This window comes from Octodon degus, unplaced genomic scaffold (genome assembly GCF_000260255.1).
Source record: "Octodon degus isolate 3935 unplaced genomic scaffold, OctDeg1.0 scaffold00006, whole genome shotgun sequence".
Taxonomy (NCBI): Eukaryota; Metazoa; Chordata; class Mammalia; order Rodentia; family Octodontidae; genus Octodon; species Octodon degus.
The window spans coordinates 31,829,311-31,850,483 of record NW_004524582.1 but is presented as its reverse complement, the minus strand read 5'-3'; the positions used below and the strand labels follow the sequence as shown (position 1 = coordinate 31,850,483).

The window sequence follows — 21,173 nt, the reverse complement described above, 5'->3', positions numbered from 1 at the left end:
TTTGCCGCGTGGCAGGCAGCCCAGTGGTCTCCTGCTGGCTGGCCATGGGTCAAGCCCAGAGGAAGGAGCCAAAGGGAGTGAGATATGTACAGCAGCAGAGCATCTCAGAGACCATGGAGGCGTGGGAAGCTCGGCCACAAGTGAGCCACCTGTGCCAGGCTGCACGGTGCCCCTGGCTGACTGGGCTCAGGACCAGGTCACCTCCGAGGACAGCCCCACACCAAGGAGCTGTCCTGGAAGAACTGCAGCTGTTCCTACAGCACCTGTGCACACTGGCCTGCGTCCCTGCTCGGGCACCAGGGTGCCCCACCCTAGCCCCTCAGGTGGGCCAAGTGACTGTTTCTACCCCAGCTCACCATGAATTGGTCATCAGGTGACACTGGTTAGATCCACACATTTGGACACGATGCCTAATGTTTCTTCTGGGAAGCAGCCACACAAAGATAAGTGGACAAGCCACAGAGGAGAGCACGGGCTCCCTGGACCTCACCTAGATGCGCTTGTGTCCCAGCATGGCCTGTCCTGGGACACTGTGTGGTCTCAGTTCCTACTGCTGTGTGTTGCACATTCGTGTTGGTGGGTGGCTGCCTCTCTTCTCATCCTGTGCTTGGCGCCCGCCACGCAGCTGGGCAGGTGTGCACAAGGTGTGCTGGTGTGTGAGTGGAAGTGTGTGTGGCCACATGGCTTGGGTCGGCCCAGGCAGGCCCAGGTGTGGTGCATGGCATGAGCATCCGGGTGTGGACAGAGCAGGCCTGGACGCAGGGCTCAGCCTGCAGGTGACTTCCAGGGAGCAGGCCAGGGCTGCAGGTGCATTTGTGTGGTCCACAGAGCTGACGGGCGCTGAGCTGAAGGACTGTGTGAGTAGCAACAGCCTGAGCAGCAATGCCAGCCTCCCCAGCGTGCAGAGCTGCCGGCGCCTGCGCGAGAGGAGGGTCGCCAGCTGGGCCGTGTCCTTCGAGCGCCTGCTGCAGGACCCTGTCGGTGTTCGCTACTTCTCTGTGAGTAGGTAGAGCTTCCTGCTGCAGGGAACCCATTCCCGGGAGACTGTTACTCTGCAGGCTCCACACAGAACTCAGACAAATGTCGCCTTGTCCTTGCTCCTGCTTGAGGATCCGGAGTTGGGTGGACCCGGGCACACTCGCTTGGCCTTGCCCTCTGCCCCCTTGCACCTGAGGACCCCCTCCCCGAGGCTCTGCAGCAGGGTGCACGCAGCTCCACGTGCTGGAAGTCAGAGGCCCCTGCAGGGAGCACATGGCCAGCGTCAGGGACGCAGCTGTGAGCACCAGGGCGTGGTCCTTTGGGGGCTGCATGCTCTGCGGTTCCCCTTGGGCTCCCTGGAGCTCCCGTGGAGGTGCTGGGCCCGGGGTTCTGAAGCACAGGGAGGCGTCTCCACGCGGGAGGATGCTTGCGCAGGAGTGCCGCTCATCTCGGCGTGTTTCTCCTAGGACTTTCTGAGGAAGGAGTTCAGTGAGGAAAACATTCTGTTCTGGCAGGCCTGTGAATATTTCAGTCATGTTCCTGCACACGACAAGAAAGAGGTAAGCGTGCCAGTGTGCGGCTGTGCAGGTGGTGGCTGATGGCGGGGGTCAGACAGCCGGGTTCATGCCCAGCACAAGGGGAGCAGCTGACAGGGAGATGTTTCCGCGCAAGCTGAAAAAGGTCATTTCTTTTTCAGAGTAAAGTTTTAAATACATGTGATATTTAGTTCTGCCTAAACATAGTGGTGCAGATGCCTGCACCGCCCGGCTCCCACCCGCAAATGTATCCGACTCCACGTGTTGGGATTTTGGGGAGGGGACAACGGGGCTTAGCAGGGACCCAGGGATGCTGGAGGCAGAGCCCACCCTGGGCGGTGCGTGACCGCTGCTCTCCCAGCCCAGTGGCATACAGACACCGAGGCTGAGCCCCTTTCTCCTGGGCTGCACTTTGCCGAGAGCTTCCGTGTGACTCCCTGTTGGCCCAGGTCTGGTGCCTCCCTGGGGCAGCACCACTCTAGTAGCCCCTGAAGTGGCCATTTGGAAGCAAAGGGAGCAATTCCCACTGAGCTGCTCACTGGCTTGAACGTTTAGTTCTGCGCTCGAGATGGACCCCCACAGGTTGCTGGGGTGCTGAGCAGTGACGTAGGCTCGGGCGGTGTGGCTGAGACCCAGACAGAAACGCCCTGTGGGCCCACGTGCCGCCTGCTCAGACCTCTCTGCTGTCAGCTGTCCTACAGGGCCAGGGAGATTTTCAGTAAGTTCCTGTGCAGCAAAGCCACCATGCCTGTCAACATCGACAGCCAGGCCCAGCTGGCTGACGACATCCTCAATGCGCCACATCCAGACATGTTCAAGGAGCAGCAGCTCCAGGTAACCAGCAGCCCTGCGGTGCCCAGCCTGGGCACCCACGTGTCTGGGGGAAATGGCATTCCCGGGGTGACAGGCCATGATGATCCCTTTGTGAGTGAAGGGGTCTTCGCTTCAGCTGACCCCTGCACGTCACCACAGCCCACCATGTGACTTGCTTCATGTCATGGTGCCTGCTGATGGGGCTGACCAGAGCTCTGCAACCAAAAGGGCAGCCGAGGGGAGACCCAGGCTCGGAGCCTGAAGTCTGATGTCTCCTGCAGGCACATGCTTGCACACCACTGCAAGGTCACACACCCGAGCCCCACCGTCAGGGACGGGGCTATGTGCTTGTGCGGTGGGAGAGTATGGCTTGGACCCACTGCCATCCGGAGCATGCGCTCACTGGCCCCTGGGCCCAGCCAGCCAAGTGATCGCACTCGGCACAGAAGGGACCAGGCTTCCTTGCTGCTCCGTCCCCTCGGTATCATGGCATCGCACCATTCAGGGTGGTAGCTGGCTTTAAGCTTTACATAAATTCCCAGAATCTGCTCGTTTTCAGGGTGATAAAAGGAGGGTGACCTGGTCAGAGAAAGGAAGACTTAAAGGCGTGCTGGAGAGTGATGCTGGAGCCTCCCAGGCCTGGGGCGGTAGCTGAAGCCTCGCTGTGCTAGAGCCTGGCCTGTGGGCCTCTGTGGTCCCACACCCCTGGACCCGAAGGCAGCCATCTCTGTGCCCTGGGACCTCACTGTGTGGTGCTCGCTCCCCAGATTTTCAACCTGATGAAGTTTGACAGCTACACGCGTTTCCTGAAGTCCCAGCTGTACCAGGAGTGCATCCTGGCAGAGGTGGAGGGTCGTGCCCTTCCGGATGCCCAGCAGGTGCCCAGCAGCCCGGCTTCCAAGCACAGTGTCGGCTCTGACCACTCCAGCGCATCTACCCCCAAAAAGGTTCGGGGCTGGGGTGGGGCGGGGCTGGCTGTGGTCCCTGGCACCTTCTACTTGGTAACAACATGAGGCTGCGCCCTGCAGGGGGCAGGAATGCCTGGCCGTGGTGCCTGCTGTGCCCTTGGCCTGTGAGGGGTGCGGTGAGCCCTTGCACAGCATGCTGCCTGCCCTCAGCCGAGAGTGCCACATGGGTACCGAGCCTGCTTCTCATTGCCTTCATGAACTTTACCTTTGCCAACAGCTAAGTGGGAAGTCAAAGTCAGGAAGATCCCTGAATGGAGATGCAGGTGAGGAAGACAGTGAGAAGAAGCGCAGGGGGGCCTTCTTCTCCTGGTCGAGGAGCAGGAGCACCGGGCGGTCCCAGAAGAAGAGAGAGCCGGGAGGCCACCCTCAAGGTGCGTGTGTGGCAGGGTGGGAGACCAGGGTGCCTGGGCACACACAGAGCAGCGGGATCCCTCGCCTGTGCTCTGGCGGCCGCTGGCTTGCCTGGGTGGCAGGTGTCTTCCAAGGTGATTTCTGTTGTGAGTAGGTGGTCATACCCTTGGTGCTGTCTGTAACGGGTGACAAGAGACAGTTGTGCTTGGCCCTTGTCCTGTGGATTGCGGCTTCCACACTTCTGCCTCCTGCGTCCCAGGCAGAGGCCTGTGGAGCAGAAGCTGAAGGCCCAGGGAGCTGGAGGTGGCTTCCCACTCCCACCTTGCTGAAGGGATTGGTTTAGAGGAGTGAGGAAATGGCTGAAGCTGGTCCCCGGCCCGGCATCCACCATGCTGTGCAGTGACCACTGCCAAGTGGGGCCAAACCAGGTGCTGAGGCAGGTGCCAGCTGGGGCCCAGCACAGGGCTGTTGTCAGAATTGGGAGGGATGACCTCAGCAGGAGACGCCCAGGGACAGAGCCTGTGTTCGTGCTGTCGAGTCCTGCAGCTGCCATCTGGAAGGGCCTCCACTACCTGAGGGCTGGATTGCTGACTCGGACTTTCTGATGCAGCCGGGGCTGGGCCTGCAGGGAGCCTGGGGATCTCCTCCTTGGGGTGGGCCAGAAACTTGGGAAGCATGGGGACGACCAGTGCCCCGACCTCCTGTCCTCCGGCCCTGACAACCAGCAGCGGCACAGCCTGAGCGGGAGTTGGGCTATTTGAACGGCCTTCTGTGTTGGTGGCTGCTGCCACCTCCTGTTAGGGCTTTCAGGGAGGAGGCTGTGATGTGTGTCCTGGTAAGAAGGGGCAGGCGGTGGGGCCACGCTTGTCCATGGGACAGTTCCCTTCAGGTCCTGGTACTGTGCGTGCAGGAAGACAACCCATCCCAGACACGTGCCTCACTGTCTATGGAGCAGCTGCCGTGGGCCGGGCAGCCAGAGCCAGGCGGCAGTGGCAGTGTAAGGCGCCTGAGCCCTGGCCTTGGCTTCTGTGATGAGAAAAATGGGTTTAACTCTACCCTGTGGAGCCCAGAGGGCTGCCCAGGTCCCAAGTCCTCTTCCACCCTTCTCACAAGGGCAGCCTAAGAGGGCAGAGGGCTGGGAGGTGGGGGGAGGGGAGGTGTCGCGAGGAAAAGCGAGGCTGTGGCTTTCATTCGTCCAAACCTGTCTCTCCCCGAAGACGCCCTTCCCACCAATGGAGGCCTGTGCCGCCGTGAGTCCCAGGGCTCTGTGTCATCCGCAGGGAGTCTGGACCTGGTGAGTCGTCGCCCCTCTTTGTCCCCAGGGCTGAAGCTGCCTTGGCCTGCTCAGGAAAGGTCCGCCCGTCTCCTACCTGGGCAGCAGCACAGTGCACAAGGCTCGGATGCGGAAGGTGCTGTTTGAGGACCATGGGTAGCCCGGGTTCTTCCAAGATCTTTTCATTCTGACTTGGTTATTTTAAACCCCATTAAGAGCAAACGAAGTGCTCGGACACCAGGAGCTTTGTCTTGCTGTCACTGTCTGGCCGTCCCTTAACAACGCCCTGCGAGGTCACCACCCTCTGGGGTCTCCTGGGGGCCGGCCCCCACCCACAGCTCTCCCCACCAGCTCTCAGCTCTCCCAGCCTTGCCCACTTGTCAGGAGCTTGTGGGGTGCCCTGCATGGGCGTGGGCCTGCTGGTGCCAGTCAGTCTGGGAGCTCGTGTCCTGTGGCTCAGAAGTGCAGAGAGCAGTTAGTGCGAATGCTCCTGCACAGTGCTATTTACTGCTGCGGGGTAATGCCAAGCCCAGTGGGTAGAAGGAGCCAGGAGCACCTAGCTTTTCCTGTGCCTGGGGGTCCGGGGGAGCCCTGCCTGGGTCTCTAGCCCAGCCTGGCAGCTAGGTCACAGTCCTGTTTGGCCTTGGTGGGCTGTGGCTGAGCCAGGCGACAGTATCTTCCATACCCTGTTCCCATGGTGGACTTGGGGACCAAAGCCAGCAGAGCACAGAGACCTCTGAGGACCTGGGCTGGCTCCTGGCACAGCCCCATGACCCAGGTCGCAGTGCGCAGGCAGAGCATGTGCTGACAGAGCCTCCCGTGGACAGGGCTAGGAGTAGCCCAGCCGTTTCTCAGCCGTTGCTGCCTGTAGCGAGTGTCCTAAATTATGCTGAGGTGAAAAGATGCTTTCTTTGCCCAGTTTGCAGCAGAGTGACATCTGCAGGACACTGCTGGCAGAGGGGACATAGTGCCTCAAGTTGGACCGGGAGGACAGTATTCCTGCTTTGGCATATGTCTTCATGACTTGGAGGCTCCCGCACGTGCCCTCTGCCTGCAGGGTGGCGCCCTGCTTCCACGAGGGCTGTGCCCCCAGTGTGCATGGCCCAGAGAGCCTCTTGTGGTACCTCATCCTGGGCCACGGCCAGCTCTGCAGACAGTGTTGTGTCGTTGGGCCCGGGGCTCGCACTTGCTTGGAGCTGCCAGGGCTCAGGCAGGGGTGATGGAGCCAGGCGGGCCGCGTCTTCCCCCGGAGGTGTCCGTCCGCACCCTGGGACACCACGACCGCCTGTTTTCCTGCCCCCACAGCCAGAGGCCGGCAGGACTCTGGTGCCTGAAAGAGACAAGGCTGTGGAGCACTGCTGCATCCACCTCCCGGATGGCACGTCCTGCGTGGTGGCTGTGAAGTCCGGCTTCTCCATCAAAGAGATCCTGTCTGGCCTCTGTGAGAGACACGGCATCAATGGGGCTGCTGTGGACCTCTTCCTGGTGGGCGGGGACAAGGTACTGGGCCCATGTGGACCCGGGTCCCTTGAAGGAGAGCCGTTGCATCCCATCCTATCCCCACCTGGTGTCACCCGCCGGGCTTGGTGCCCTCACTCAGTGGGTGTCCTGCTGCTCTCCCGATACACAGCAGGGAGCAGGGTGTGGAGCAGGTTCTGGATGGGAAGGTCTTGCCTGACCCAGGCTGCGCTGGCCCTGGGCGGGTCCTGGGGGTTCACGGCAGGCTCCCGCATGACTGCACAGCTGTGTGCCCACTGCACATTGTTCTGCACTCCAGGCACCTGTGTGTTCCCCTTTTAACTGTGGTCTCTTTGTTCCAAAGCCTCTGGTGCTGCATCAGGACAGCAGCATCCTGGCATCAAGGGACCTGCGCCTGGAAAAGCGCACGTTGTTTCGGTAAGAGGGTGTTGGGTGCTGCGTGCTGATTCCATTCCACACTGCTGGCCTTCGTGTTCACCTGGGGCAAGGGTTGCCAGCGAATCCCAGGCACCTGGTGGGGGGCATGGGGACGGCTGCCAAGGGGTACCCCTCCTTCCTGCCCCAGAGCAGCCACCTCATCTGAGGGAAGTAGGGGACATTGGCTGTGCCAGACCACCGGCAGCTTTGCTCTTCTTCTTTTTTTTTTTTTTTTAATTCTCCTGTCTTCTTTTTTAAAATTATTTATTTATTTATATGTGTGTGTGTGTGGCCAGCTCAGCCCACCAGGGGGCGTGGCTGGCTGGCATGTGGTGCTGGGGGATTGAACCGTGGTCCCTGTGCTTTGCCAAGCTTGTTCTAAGTAGGTGCTTTAGACCACTGAGCCATCTCGCCAGCCCGAGCTTTGCTCTTCTGTGCCGAAAAAGTCTGCATCTCCTACTCCATCCAGCTCCCAGTGCCAGCTAGTTTGGCACTTGCTCCTAAGGCAGGCAGGGCCGGAGCAGGGCCAGGCTGTGTGCTCCCGTACTGTCTCTGTCATGGTGTCTCTGAGCGTGTTCATGCCCCCAGACTGGACCTTGTCCCGATTAACCGCTCCGTGGGACTCAAGGCCAAGCCCACCAAGCCTGTCGCGGAGGTGCTGCGGCCAGTGGTGGCCAAGTATGGCCTGGACCTGGGCAGCCTGCTGGTGCGACTGGTGAGTGGCGGCCCCTGTGCGCCCCGTGGCTGGTCCTCATCTGTGGGTAGGTGCAGGGTCTGCGCCCACCTCTGGCCTCTGGCTTGTGCCACAATCGTTCTGAAAGGGATTCACAGTGGCTGCGAGACCACACGGCGGCAGGGGCGATGATGTGGGGTGTGGCCCCATGTTTGGTTGCTGTCAGCCTCCCACCACTGCAGGCCTCAGAACCGCCCCAAGCGGCTCCTGCACACAGGGCTGCTCCCTAGTGATGTGAACGAGGGACGAGGATGGCGCTGGGTGGGAGGACAGCAGGCCCCTACCCAGCCTGTGCCCGGGGGCCAGGGAGCATGTGCCTGGCATCTTTGTTGCCTTTACTGGAGCTTTGGGTCCAAGTATTTTTAGAATTCTCATTTTCTCTGAAACTGGCCTCAAACTTGCCTAGGAGCTTTGACATAAAGAAGAGGAGTCTTTTTCCTGTTTAGTTATTCACAAACCCCAGCTCTGAGGGTGACCTGAAGCTGCTCCTCTACTGCAGGCTCCACCCAAGCCCAGAAAGCTTCAAAGTGGAGCTGGATCTGGTCTTCACTCAGCTGAAAACCTAAGCAGTGCCTCAGTTTCCGTCTGTAAAATGAAATGCAGAAGAGCTGGCTGGGGTTCGCTGAGTGGCGGGAAGACTGTGCCCTTCCACGGCACCCTGAGGCCTGGGAGCAGCCTGTGTCTGTCCTTGCCGGCAGGCAGCGTAGACTGCAGCCCGGCCCCTCCGAGCAGCGGCATGCCTGGCGGTCTGCTCCCCAGAGGGGCCGGGATTTGAGGTGCCGCCGTGCACCCTGGGGGCCTCTGATGAACGGCTGCTGTCCCCTTGCCTTGGCTGGCACTGAGGGCACCCTACTATCCACCTGGGTTCAGTGTCTGTGCTCAGGGACACCGTGAGGTCACGGGCAGTGCTGACTGTGCACACCAGCATTCGTATCTGAACGTGGTGTGTCACCTGTGTGCAGAGGCCCCTCGCGGCCTGTGGAGTCACAGATGAAAGGCCGCAGTGCCATGGGCTGGCCTGGCTCCAGGGCCAGCTGTTCTGGAAGTTCCAATCCGGAGTGTCCTCAGCATATTGCCTCTGCCTTAGAGTGGAGAGAAGGAGCCCCTGGACCTTGGCGCCCCAATATCGAGCCTGGATGGACAACGAGTTGTCCTGGAGGAGAGGGACCCAGCCAGAGGCAGAAGTGAGTGACAGCATGTTGCCAGTCCCTCTGCCCCGCCTGCTGCTTGGGTGGGGGACAGTGTTGTCCCATATTACTACTGTGGGCATCTCCAAGGGGCATGGACTGCCACATGCTTTTGACCCTGCAGGCTGTATTTTTCCACTAAGCTGGGCCTGCCCCCCATGGAGGAGTGCCTGAGTGCCTGTTCTCAGCTGCAGGAGGGTGACAGTCTGCCTGTTCACCCTTACTTGCCTGGGCCTTGGGGAGCTTCAGCCAGAAGTGATAGGGGGCACCCTCTTCCTGGGGTCTGAGTCACTCTGGACAAGGGCCTTCCTGGTCCTTTAGCTGCCACCTGGGCCTGGAGCCATCCACTGGGGAGAAACAGACTAGGCCATGAGGATAGTGGTGGGCATGGTCTACCCAGTGGGAGCTATAGTCAGGCTGACTGTGGCCTGCTGTACTTGGTGCCTCTGGTGGTTGTGACAGCCCTGTCCTTGGAGGCTAGGAGCCCTGCTCAGCCCTGTGCTTCCCCAATGCCTCAGGAGCCTGTGCCCTTCTTCAGGGACTGCTGCCATGGGTGGGCCCCAGTGTGGTCCATGGACTGTCTGGGTGAAGGGACTGCAGGGCAGGTCTCATGTGGGTGGAGCGGGTCACACTGTCCACAGCTGCTCCAGGTAACCTAGGTTGCCCTTTCCTCTCAAGGGCTGGCCTGGGGAGTCTCGAGTGCCCCCTCTGAGGTGAGCCACACGTGGTCTGGGGTGGGCTCCTGTCCATCCTTGTTCCCTGCCCCTCCTCTGCATCGCACCTGTGCCTGGCCCCAGTGACACTGGGTGAGAGCTACATGTGCAGCCCCGAGGGTCACCAGCCCGGCCAGAGCTGCCTCAGCTCCTCCAGGACCCTGCAGGCTTGGCCTGGGTCCTTGGGCAGTGCGTCTTCAGTAGGGCTGTGACTGGTGCCCATGCACGAGACGTGCTGTGCCAATGCAGCCCTGTGGGCCTGGGCAGCTGGGGCTGGGCAGTGCTCCTCAGACTCAGGGCCCTGAGGCCAGCCTGTACCCCACCACCGGCTGGAGCTGGGCACGCAGTCTGTGCTCCCACAGAATAGGCAGCCACTCAGCCACTGAGATGAGGTTTCGACACTGCTCTTCCTAACATGCCCAGCCTTCCTTAAGGAGCAGTGCTGGCCCCTATGCCCTCAGCTGGCAGGCAGTGGGCAGGGCCCTGCGATATCTCAGGCGCTGGCTGGCACGGGCACCTCGCACCAGGGAGGGTGAATTCCAGTGGCTCCTTGGAGGTGGGAGACTTGAACGGTGAGACAGCTTCAGGTCCCAGCTCACCCCGGTGTGTTTAGCACCCACAGATAAGCAGAAGGGTCCCCCGGCCAAGCCCAGCACAGCTGCCAGCTCCCGCGCCAGAGACCGCTCGGCCACGGTAATCCCTGCACGCTTGTCCGCCGCCCCTCGGCCCCTCCCAGCCCCCCCCCCCAGGGCAGGCCAGCCCCTCTGCTCCCTTTGCTGACACAGCCCTCGCTTGGGCTGGGCTGCTGCCCTGCGCGCTTCCCTGAGGCCCCGAGCCGTGCGCGGTTTGCCCCAGCCGTAGGGTCCTGTGGGGGCCCCGGCCATCGCGCGGGTCTCTGACACGTGTCATTGCAGTTGGTTTTCTCAGTGCATACAAATCCCATGTCCCTGTGCTGTGTCTCACGCAGCCTTTTGTCCGTGATTGCTGTGTTGTGTGTTGCCGTGTGTTGCCGTGTGAGTAGAGCTATGACTTTCCTTCCGATGCAGGGAGAGGAAAGAACACTAGGCAAGTCTAATTCTATTAAAATAAGAGGAGAAAATGGAAAGAATGCTAGGGATCCCCGGCTTTCAAAGAGAGAAGACTCTATTGCAAAGATTGGGAAAAAAAAATATCAGAAAATTAATTTGGACGAAGCAGAGGGTATGTGTACTTTTTAAAACTTCCACGTTTTTCAGTAAATGCACTACCGGTTTCCACTCTGCCCGTCCACAGCTGACAGCTGCGGCCCCTGCCGTCCTGAGGCTCTGGTGCAACGTTGCTGAAACTCTGTGCAGGCTGAAACGGGGCCTCCCTAGGAGCCTGGAGCCCCCGGGTCCTGCAGCCCAGCCAGCCTGCCCTGAGCTGGGCCAGCGGGGGGTGGGGTGGGTGTCAGAGTCAGGGTGCTTCATTGCGGGGGTCCCACCAGACAGGAGAGGGAAGCGGGTCTCAGGCTGGTAGGGCTGTGGGTGTATGGCCTCTGCTGGCCATCAGGGGCCAAGGCCTCTGCCCCGTGCAGCAGGACCCTCAGAGGAGCGGTAGGCACTGGAGAGGGAGGAGGCCCTTGCAGGAGCTTCTCCGTGAAGAGCTTGTAACAGAGGGGGTCAGCACGACCAGCTGCTGTGGTTGGGGGAGCCCTGGCCAGACTGCACCTGCAGCCACAAGTGTTTCTGAGGATTGGAATTTCTTAGGCTTCATGTAGATTAATTTCATCAGAGAACGTAATGTGAACACTGTTGGCACTCTGCTCAGGAGCCTGCGCTCCGTGGGGAGCTTGAGTGTGTAGCCTCAGGCCAGGGGAGAAAAAGGCGCTGAAGAGCCGGGGTGCAGTCAGGCTGCTCAGTCCTCCGGGGGCCACAGGGGCAGGCCGGTGTGACCCAGCAGATGTCTGGCCCCGACTTCAGGGCCGTGGCTCTGGCACCCTTGTCTGGCCATCGCTTCTCCCTGGTCCTCAGAAGGGTACTGCACTCAGGTGTGAAGAGGCCAGATGGTCACAAAACTCCAGGTGCAGCAGTGCCCTGCCAGGCACCCCACGTACACCGCCTGTGGGCAGGGGCTTTGCACCTCCAGATCTGGACCGTTCCCTGTCGAGGATTGGCCGTGTGAACACAGGGTGGGGGGGCAGGGTGGCGCCAATGGGTGTGGCCGCGCTGGCCCTTCAGCGCAGTGACCCCTGGGAGGGATTCCGGGGCGAGCCCCTGCTGTGGTGCACAGCCGTGCGGCTCTCTCTAAGACCCAGTCCTTGTGGGTTTTCTTCCAATAGAGTTTTTTGAGCTCATTTCCAAAGCTCAGAGCAACAGAGCCGATGACCAGCGTGGGCTGCTGAGGAAGGAAGATCTGGTGTTGCCCGAGTTTCTCCGCTTACCTCCTGGCTCCACGGAACTGCCCCTCTGCACCCTGGCTCCCGCCAAGGGCTTTAGCAAGAGACCTGAAATGGCAGGCCGTGGCATGGAGAAGGCAGCCCTGCCCAGTGACAGCCCGGCCACCAGCCCCGGCTCGGCCCAGAGCCCCGGCTCGACCCAGAGCCCCGGCTCGGCCCAGAGCCCCGGCTCAGTGCACAGTTCTCCTGGGCCTCCTGGGGCCACCCTGCCTGGGCAGAAGGTGCAGGAGGGCACCACGCAGGTCTGGAGGAGGCAGTCTCAGGAAATCGAGGCCGGGGGCGTCCAGACGGAGGACGAGGCCGGGGCTGACCTGACCCTGGTGGGGGAGGGGGACATCAGCAGCCCCAACAGCACGTTGCTGCCGCCGCCCCCCAGTCCCCAGGATGTGCTGGGACCTCCGAGACCAGGTACCTCCGGGTTCTGACCCTGCACCCCTGGCCCTGTCCTGCCCACGGCCCTCAGTGTGGGTGCTCAGTGTCCAGTGAGGGCACAGCCATGGTGGGCGGCCTCTGCCCCGCTCCTGCCCTCTGGGGGACGCGGCCTCCTCTGTGACAAGTGACAGCTTTGGTGCCTTCTCTGGAAGGAGGGAAGCGGTAGCAGCTGGGGCTCCCCCAGGGTGGGTCCTCGAGGGGCTCAGGCCAGAGGGGCAGTGCGGAGTGGCTCCTGTGGGCCTGCCCAGGACCTGGAAGGCAGAGCTTCGAGGCTACCAGCACGGCCAGGATTTCTGAAAGTGGGTGTTAATTTCTCAAACCTACGCAGCCCGCATCTTTAGTTTTCATCTCAAGATGGCAGAAGCATAGTCGTCCTGAGCGAGTCAGCCCAGCCCCCGGCCCGTGCGGGACTGCCGTGCCCTGCCGTAGCTGCCCCCTCTGTGCACTGGCACTCAGCAGGCACACCACCTCAGTGGTGCCCACTGCCCTTAGCATGGCCGACGTTGGGAGTGGAGCTGTGACATTTAGTGTGTGTGGCCGCGGACGAGGTGGCCAGGCGGCAGTGCTCCTGGCAGCCACTGGACGAGCAAGGCCCTCACCTGTGCAGGCCACGGCGTTCGTGGCTGGGGGGCTGCCCTTGGGAGTCAAGTGCCTTTCAGCACAGGCTTCCTAGGGCGTACAGGGTGAGGTGTCCATACCCAGTGTCTGGGCTGTGACCTGTTGTCAGGGTGACAACAAAGGTCCCCTCCCTCACAGGGTTAGGTGGTCCCAGACACCCCAGAACTGGGTCTCATGGGACCTCGGTGGGCCGGGGAGGCCATTCCCAATGCATGTTCCCTGTATCTGTGCACGTCGGGCTCTTTGCAGGCACAGTTGTGGGCAGTGGGCACTAGCTCTGGTGGCCACACTGTCCTCTGTGCCTGTGTAGACGCCTGTGTGTGGTTTCTACCTGTGTCCTCCATCTGCTCTTCCAACAGTAATAAACTCTCATCTTTCACTGTACTGCTTCAAACTCTTTTCTTCTTCATTTGAAAATGTGTCTCTCTGGAAAACTAGCTTCACTTTCTTGACTCTAGAGGAAGTGGTGCACACCTTGAGGACAGTAGATGGCTTTACCTTAATATAGTGGCCTTTAGAAATACCTCATTCACTCCACCAAACTCCCATGCCCACGTGTGTGCCAGAGGCAGCAGGGTGGCAGAGGAGCGGCTGTCCTGTTCCCATCCAGTCCAGGGGAGCAGCCAGAACACCGTCAGCTGGGTTCCGTCACCAGCGGCGCTGCAGCCCTGGCTCTCTCTGGCCGCTGTGCAGATAGGCGTGGGAGAGTGCACAGCCTCTGGCATCTTCCTGAGTGGTGTGGAGCCCTTCGCCACTCGCTGCCAGCTGTGTCTCTGCCTCAGGGGTGACCAGTCTGCGAGGTTGCCTGCACAGGAGCAGAAGGGGCAGGAGGGAAGGATGGCACCAGCCCGTGGACCTGGGGTTCTGTTGTGGAGGAGGCGTGGCATGGGAGGGCTTTGCTGGAACTCTAACCTGTGCCCCGCGTCCCGGGACAGCCATGCACCAGGACCTGCACAGGGTTCCTAAGGTGCTGGCCCCGCTGTAGCCCCCTCTGGGCACCCCAGTGAGTACCCTGCTGCATGGGGACGTTGGGCTGTCTGGCTGTCTGGCTGACCTTCTGTCTGTCTGTGAGCACCCTTGCTGTATCCCTGGCGGCAAGGGTTCTCTGGAGTCCTGACTGCACTGCTGAAGGCCGTGTCTCCATGTGGAGGGGAAGCCCCCGAGGGCCCTGGTCTGTGAGCCCTCAGGTCCTACCTGGGAGCGGCTGGTGAACCATGGCCAGGCCGAGGGCCCTGGCCTGGAGGCCTCCTTTCCTCCCCATGGGACACGCTGTCAGGTCCCCGCGTGGCTCTGAGGAGGCTGTCCCTGCTCACGGTCACCTACAGGGGCCTGAGGCCTGGAATGAGGTTGGACCAGGGCCCACAATGTGATCAGAGTCCTGGGACCCACCTGCCACCCCCAGGCTGGCTCGTCCCCACCCTGCTACCACATCACACCTGCTGAGCACAGGATACCACGGCCGAGCCGTGGTCAGGCATGCCTCCCGGAGCACGTCCTGTGCCAAGCTTGGGCCTGCAGCTGAGCCAGGCGGACTTCAGTCTTGCTCCCCCTCCCGCCCCCCGCAGATGCTGGGGCCCTGGCCAGGCCCCACACTCCTCTGCCCTCTTTCCTGGGTGGTCCCTGCCCCATCCTGGGCCCTCCCTACCCTGCACCCAGCCCCTGGATGCTCAGCACCCATAGCCCCTGCCTGGCCTGCCAGCGTCCCCTCTTGCTTGGTGTCATCCCCTGCCTCCGTGGTGCCTGTCCTGGGTCACAGTTACCCTGCCATTGAGGACCTTTGACCCAGCCCTGCCCCTCCTGAGCTGGGCCCTATGGAAAGGCAGCTGTGACCTCTGGATGCCCAGTGGGGGTGGGGACATGGGCACGGGGGCCCCAAGAGCTCCAGGCCCTGGTGCTGGGGCAGGGCAGTAGCACCCTGGCCTCCGAGCCTGCTCCAGGCTCTCCAGCTCTCTGTGGCTCCCAGCGCCCAGCTCTGCTGTCTCTGTGTCTCTGGAGAGCACAGGGCAGAGCCAGGCATGGAGGTGCTGGGCACACAGGGCAGAGTTCAGGAGGGGCCGACCCCATGGACAGCTGTGCCCTGCAGGGCAGGACCTGTGCTCCCAGGTCCCCACAAGCTTGGGGCCTGGAGAGCCGGTGGAGAGTGGGGGTGGGTAGAGCTGCACTGACCCAGCTCCATCCCGGAGCAGAACTGCTGAGGGGCAAGCAGGGACCTGAGGACGCTGGGTGGTGCACAACCAGAGAGCCAGGCAGGCAGGGCACGGTGGTGGGATGTCCACAGGGGCTGGGGGCCAGGCAGGGAACTACTACTATGCACTCCAGTGAAACCGGCCTTGTGGGCAGGAGGGCCTGAGCTGTAGCCACTGTCTCTGTGACATCCCCAGTGCCGTCCCTGCACCTGTCACTATCCTGAGAACTTGGGCTGGCTGTCCAGAGCTGAGAGGCCTTAATTCTCCAAGCTGTGGGTCAGTGAGGGGCAGACTGGGCTGAGACCTGCTCTCCACTCCTGGGTCATCTTTAGGCCCCTCACACATGGCACAGGTAGGGAACAACTGAGTCCCAGTCAGCCCGAGCAATGTTTGATGAGGGACTAGAAGTCCCGACTGGGCAGAGCTTCCGGTCTAGATGCAGTGCAGGAGGAGGCTGGACCAAGTCCTTCACCCCACCCTCAGCTCCTCAGGGCTCATGGAAGCCCATTCTAGAAGCTTGAGGTTGGGTTGTGACATGGTGCATGGGGTAGGGGGCTTGGGGACTACATGGGAAGCAGGGTCTTCACCTTACCTGCAAGCCCTCCCTGTCACAGCTGAGGCCAGGCTGCAGGGTGGGGTGGGGCCCCTGCTGGGCTGATCTCACCTCCTGTGATTCCAAGAGGACGGAGGAGACGGGCCCAGCAGGGGACATCCTGGGCCTGCCCCACCGTGCAGGTCACCCCGCCAGCCCTGCAGGAGTCCAGACACCACAGCTGGGTGAAGTGGACACAGGAGGTGGCAGCATGGGTACTCTGAGGCAGGGACAGCGACCCGGCCCTTGGGCAGATGCAGGGGGAGTGACCTCAGGGAGCTGGGCAGGAGCAGGCCAGAGTGGGCAGAACTGGCAAGGCCATGACAGCTGCCAGGAGTTAGGATTACCCTGTGGACAGGGGCCCCGCCTGTCTCTGAGCTGTCGTGGGGTGCAGAGTGGGATGAGGGGGCTTGGGGGCTGCTGCAGCCCGCCCTGCCACCCTCTGCCTAGAGCCCAAGTCCTGCTGTCACCTGGGTTGCAGATACTTGCGCACTCCACTGCAGCTTGGGGACAGTTTTGACCCTTGGGGTCACAGGAGCTCCAGTGTCCCTGGGCAGAGAGGCCTGTCTTGAGGCTGAGATGTCCGAAGGCCTGGAGGTGTGGGGAGGGCTGGGGAGCCCTGAGATGGGCGCAGGATCGTGGCCCCGGCCTCCACAGGTCCTGGCACCCTGCTATGGCAGTCCTGCCGCCCACCCAGTGCTGCGTGCTGCTCTCATAAGTGTGAAGTGCTGGTGCATGGTTGCTTTGCCCAGGGACCTTGGATGCAGTGGGGGCTCCAGGACTGGGCTCTGGGCGTCAGGGCTGGGTCGTCGGGTGACAGCTTCTTTCCTCCCCGTGACAGGAGGCAGGGCCCGGAGCAACCGAGGCCTCCCAGTCAACAGAACCTTCGACGTGGACCTCGTTGCTGGTGCAGCGCCAGGGGTGTGGCCAGGCCCTGGGAGGGCGACGCCCGTGGGGCCCCCAGTGTATGACCACCTAGGCCAGGGCCCAAGCCCTGGGGAGCCCAAGACCAAGTTGAGCACCCACCATGCTACTTTTGTCTGAAGCTGTTCCTCCTGGCCTGGCATACACCTCGGTGGGCTGAGCCCCTGGGCCCTGGAGATGTGTGGTGGCCACAGCCTTAGGAGTCACACAGAGGACAGACTAATGGCCTTGTCCCCTGCCAGCTCCACATTGCCCCTTGGCACCTGCCTCACAATAAAGTCTTCGAGGACACATGCGTGGGCCTTATGCTGAGCTGGAACACTTGGGCGGTCACTCCACAAGGGGCCTTGGTCAGCCGTGGTGCCTGGGGTCAGGGGCCACTTGGTTAGGTGCATGGGCCCAGAGCTGACCTCAGCCGGGCGCAGCCCATGGTGCTGTGTGGGGACCCCTGCCCACTGTGCTCTTGTGCCCCTGCCCTTGACTTCACTTAGAGGGAGACCTGGGCAAGCCTGGTGAGAACTGGTATGTCAGGCCTGGGCAGAGGGCTGGAGACACCATGAGTCAGTGATCACCAGGCTTCCCGTGGATGGGAGCCCTGCAGAGCGGGACACAGGCCCAGCACTGTGCAGCTGGCTGGACCAGCAAGGCTGCCAGACTGCTCCGCTGTGCGTGGGGAGGCATCAGGAGGGATACAGGAGCTGGACCTCTGTGCGGGGACTCGCACCAAGCACCCACTGGCTTCCGCACTACTGCATCACCACCCACTGTGCCCCCAGTACCCACTGTGCCCAGCTGGCTGCTCACCCAGGGTCTGCTGTCCCCACTTTTGCACAGAGGAAAGTGGAGGTCCAGGGAGGGGTTTGGGTACCCAGACAGATGTCTGCGCTGAGCCGATGCCCAGCCACACTGGGGGATGGGTCCTTCCCTACTGTGCCTGGGGCTGTGGACTCGGCATGGGGGTCCTGTAGCCCCTGGGAGTTCACAGGAGGTTCCTGAGACAGCTGTGCCCCAACCCCAAGTCAGGCACAGGGGTGTCACTCTGCTGTCTGGTCCCCGGCAGGTCACCCAAGGCACAGCAGTTGATGCCTAAGGCTGGGGCTGGGAGAGAGGGTTCCTGGGCCCAGGACACCCAGAGGGAGGTGGCAGAGGGTCTGTCCTGGGCTGTTACACAAGTGCACAGCTGCCCTCAATGAGCCTGGCAACAGAAGCAGAGACAGACCCGCCAAGCCTGGGGGGGGGGGGTTCTGGGCAAGGGCCTGGGCCCCAACTGTCCCCATCAGCCTGGACAGTGCATCCAGAGGAGGGGAGCCCTGGGATGGCCTTGGGTCCAGGCCAGCACAGAGCCATTGCCCTGGGCAGTTGGGGGCAAGAGGTGGGGGTGTGGGTCTCCTCCTCCAGGGCCTTAGGGACTGCTTGGTTAATCATTGCCCCATGCATGGCCTTGACCTCCCTCAGTTCCTGTCCTCCGACTCCTGCTTCCCTGGGAGCCCACACAGCTGCTGGAGGAGCCATGGGGCACTGGGCCTGGGTCCCTGGCCCCCTACCGGGGCTGTGCCCCTTCCTATTGCTTCTGCTGCTGCTGTCCTGGGAAACCCAGTCCCAGACTGGCAAGGTGAGACTGACCCCTGTGCAGGCTGCCCACATAGGCTCCTTGGATGAGGCCCGGGGTAGGGGCCCCAGGACCAGAGGCACACAGATGAGCGGGGCGTGGGCTGCCCTGGCTGCCCCCTACCACCGCTTGGGGCTGTGGATCCCAAAGTTTCAAGAGGAGGGCTGGGAGCCTGTGGGTCTCCAGAACTGACCCAGGGTCCGGCCAGCCCTGAGCTGCAGGCTGAGGACTTGCTCTCGGAGGCCTCGGGAGTACAGATGCGGGGCCCAGTGCAGGCAGAACCTGGGCCTGAGCGTGTGGGCGCTGTTCCAAGCAGTTCCATAGCCACCCCTTCAGCACCTGGAACTACACAGAGCCCCCAGGACCGAATGCCACAGCCACTCTGGGAGCCCTTCTGATCTCCGTGACCTCGGTGACACCCAAGACGCCAGCAAGAAGCGCTCCGGAAGCAGAGGTGGAAGCACGCCATGGTGGGGAGCACCCCAACCCAGTCGGGGCATCTCCCACCAGTAGTGTTCCCGGGGGTCAAGGTGAGTCAGGGATGTAGGCACATCCTGCACACCTGGTGGGCTGCTCAAGTGTGGGCGGCTTTGGGGCTCAGTGTGCGGGTGGGGGGCACAGTGAGGCTCAGAGCCTGACGGGGCAGGGTGGAGGTGGGCAGCGGTGTGGCCAGGGGCCGCTGACCCTCCACGCCCCCCCATGTCTGGCAGTGCTCACGGAAGCTGGGCGGCCCTGCAGGTTCCCGTTTCGCTACGGTGGCCGCATGCTGCACACCTGCACCCTGGAGGGTAGCGCCCACAGGAAGTGGTGGGTCTCAGGAGCACCCTAGCAGGTGACAGAGCGACTGGAGTGCTCCGGGAGTCACAGCTAGGACCCCTGTCACGCCTGCGTCACCCCCAGGTGTGCGACAACTCACAACTATGACCGGGACAGGGCCTGGGGCTACTGTGTGGAGACCACCCTGCTTCCGCAGGGCCCAGGTGGGTGGAGGTGGAGGCAGCCTGAGCCCTGGCTTTGGAGAAGTGGGCTGGGGGTCAGGGTCAGAGTGCTGAGTGGGTGGAGACCACCAGAAGACAGTGCTGGCCTGGGGTGGGAGTCCCACCTGGAGCGGAAGAGAGGCCTAGTTCATCCTGTCGCTGGCAGCCCAGGGACCTGTCCTCCCCTGGCCTACTGGTGGTCACAGCCATTGGTAGGGCCACAGTGCCCCCTGGTGGTAAAGCCCGGCCCTGTGCCAGGGAGGCAGGCCTGAGACAGGCTAGGGCTGTGGGGTGAAAGGGAGCCAGTGTTCAGGTCCCTGGGGGCTCTGAAGACTCTTGCCTCCCTCCTGTCCCTAGCTGCTCTGGACCCTTGTGCATCTGGGCCCTGCCTCAATGGTGGCACCTGCTCTGGCACCCAGGACCCCGCCTCCTACCTCTGCACCTGTTCCCCAGCCTTCACTGGCAGGGACTGCGGCACTGGTAAGGGGCTGGGTGGGGTCACGGGAGAGTGGGCGGGCGGGTAGGAAGCAGGACTGGGGCTCACTGTGAGACTCCCAGAGAAGTGCTTCGATGAAACCCGCCACGAGTACCTGGAGCCGGGCGAGCGCTGGGCCCGCGTGCACCAGGGCCGCGTGGAACAGTGCGACTGCGTGCGGGGGCACGTGCAGTGTGAAGGCACCCATCACACAGGTACACAGTTCCACACCCACCTGGGGGTCCCGGGCTGTTGGGGATGCCCTGGGCCCCCAGCAGAGCAGAGGGAACCCTGAGCCCCAGGCCTAGCTGCTGAGCCTCCCCAGCATGCCCGAACAGCCCGTGCCTGAACGGGGGCACCTGCCACCTCATCGCGGGCACCAGGACCAGCGTCTGTGCCTGCCCACCAGGCTATGCTGGGCGGCTTTGCAATATTGGTGAGCCACACGTGGGGGCTGGCGGCTGGGGTGTGAGCACGGAGCGCTGCCTGGTCATGGCTCACTCCCACCTGCCGCCCGCAGTGCCCTCCGAGCGCTGCTTTATGGGCAATGGCACAGAATACCGTGGTGTGGCCAGCACAGCGGCCTCCGGTCTGGGCTGCCTGGCCTGGAACTCCGACCTGCTCTACCAGGAGCTGCATGTAGACTCGGTGGACACTGCTGCCCTGCTCGGCCTAGGCCCCCACGCCTTCTGCCGGTCAGCACTTGTGGCTCACGTGGGGCGGGGTGCCTCTGCCCAGAGCTGTGTGGGGGTCGCCTGTGGCTGCACCCACAGCCCGTCCTCTCCTCATCCCTCAGGAACCCAGACAAGGATGAGAGGCCCTGGTGCTACGTGGTGAAGGACCACGCACTCTCCTGGGAGTACTGCCGCCTGGCAGCTTGTGGTGCGGGCTCAGGATGAAGCCAGGCTGGGTGGAGGATGAGGTGGTGCCTGGCTCAGGCCTGGGAAGGCGGCCCCAGGGCCCCCAGGGCCCTCTGCAGGGCTCTATGTGCAGCCCATCCTGGCCTTCACAGAGCCTCGAGTCAGTATTTGGCCCTCCCAGCTACAGAAAGGGAAACTGAGGCTCAAAGTGGGCCAGGACTAGGAGAAAGGATGGTGCGTCCAGACAGAGCCCCCTTCTGTGGCCTGGGCATGACCTGACAGCTTCTACCCCTAGAATCCCTGGCCAGAGTCCATTTGCCATCCCCTGAGGTCCTGGCCGTGCTGCCTGAGGTGGCCCCAGGCTCGCGCCCAACGTGCGGCAGGAGGCACAAGAAGAGGACCTTCCTGCGTCCGCGCATCATTGGCGGCTCATCCTCACTGCCTGGCTCCCACCCTTGGCTGGCCGCCATCTATATCGGGGACAGCTTCTGCACCGGGAGCCTCATCCACACCTGCTGGGTGGTGTCTGCTGCCCACTGCTTCTCCAACAGGTGCGCAGGGCAACCTAAGCCTAGTGGCGCCCCACCCAGCCCGCTGTCCCATCACCCAGCCCACTGTCCCATCACCCAGCCCACT

General features: G+C 62.5%; 2 protein-coding genes across 15 annotated transcripts in view; both read left to right on the top strand.

Annotated features, from left to right (window-relative positions):
* Positions 1-16,880, top strand: part of Rgs12 (regulator of G protein signaling 12) — a 90,500-nt gene extending 73,620 nt beyond the window's left edge. For 4 of the 9 annotated variants that reach the window (XM_023699971.1, XM_023699972.1, XM_023699967.1 and 1 more), the window contains 14 exons: positions 829-998; positions 1,446-1,538; positions 2,205-2,348; positions 3,095-3,274; positions 3,513-3,666; positions 4,864-4,940; positions 6,225-6,419; positions 6,742-6,815; positions 7,404-7,530; positions 8,636-8,732; positions 10,062-10,141; positions 10,495-10,648; positions 11,748-12,272; positions 16,534-16,880. In XM_023699971.1, coding sequence (XP_023555739.1) covers positions 829-998; positions 1,446-1,538; positions 2,205-2,348; positions 3,095-3,274; positions 3,513-3,666; positions 4,864-4,940; positions 6,225-6,419; positions 6,742-6,815; positions 7,404-7,530; positions 8,636-8,732; positions 10,062-10,141; positions 10,495-10,648; positions 11,748-12,272; positions 16,534-16,736 — 2,273 coding nt within the window. In that variant the 3' untranslated portion in view covers positions 16,737-16,880. Of the gene's footprint in view, positions 1-828; positions 999-1,445; positions 1,539-2,204; positions 2,349-3,094; positions 3,275-3,512; positions 3,667-4,863; positions 4,941-6,224; positions 6,420-6,741; positions 6,816-7,403; positions 7,531-8,635; positions 8,733-9,413; positions 10,023-10,061; positions 10,142-10,494; positions 10,649-11,747; positions 13,299-16,533 lie in introns of those variants that run through there. The other 5 variants (XM_023699976.1, XM_023699981.1, XM_023699992.1 and 2 more) reach the window with 5 other exon arrangements.
* Positions 16,881-18,082: 1,202 nt separating this feature from the next.
* Hgfac (HGF activator) overlaps positions 18,083-21,173 on the top strand; it is a 5,704-nt gene continuing 2,613 nt past the window's right edge. The window contains exons 1-10 of one of the 6 annotated variants that reach the window (XM_004624681.2): positions 18,083-18,228; positions 18,542-18,755; positions 18,936-19,032; positions 19,126-19,205; positions 19,560-19,682; positions 19,761-19,892; positions 20,003-20,113; positions 20,198-20,372; positions 20,474-20,559; positions 20,833-21,088. In XM_004624681.2, the coding sequence (XP_004624738.1) occupies positions 18,127-18,228; positions 18,542-18,755; positions 18,936-19,032; positions 19,126-19,205; positions 19,560-19,682; positions 19,761-19,892; positions 20,003-20,113; positions 20,198-20,372; positions 20,474-20,559; positions 20,833-21,088 (1,376 nt within the window). In that variant the 5' untranslated portion in view covers positions 18,083-18,126. Of the gene's footprint in view, positions 18,229-18,541; positions 18,756-18,935; positions 19,033-19,125; positions 19,206-19,559; positions 19,683-19,760; positions 19,893-20,002; positions 20,373-20,473; positions 20,560-20,832; positions 21,089-21,173 lie in introns of those variants that run through there. The other 5 variants (XM_023699953.1, XM_023699960.1, XM_023699957.1 and 2 more) reach the window with 5 other exon arrangements.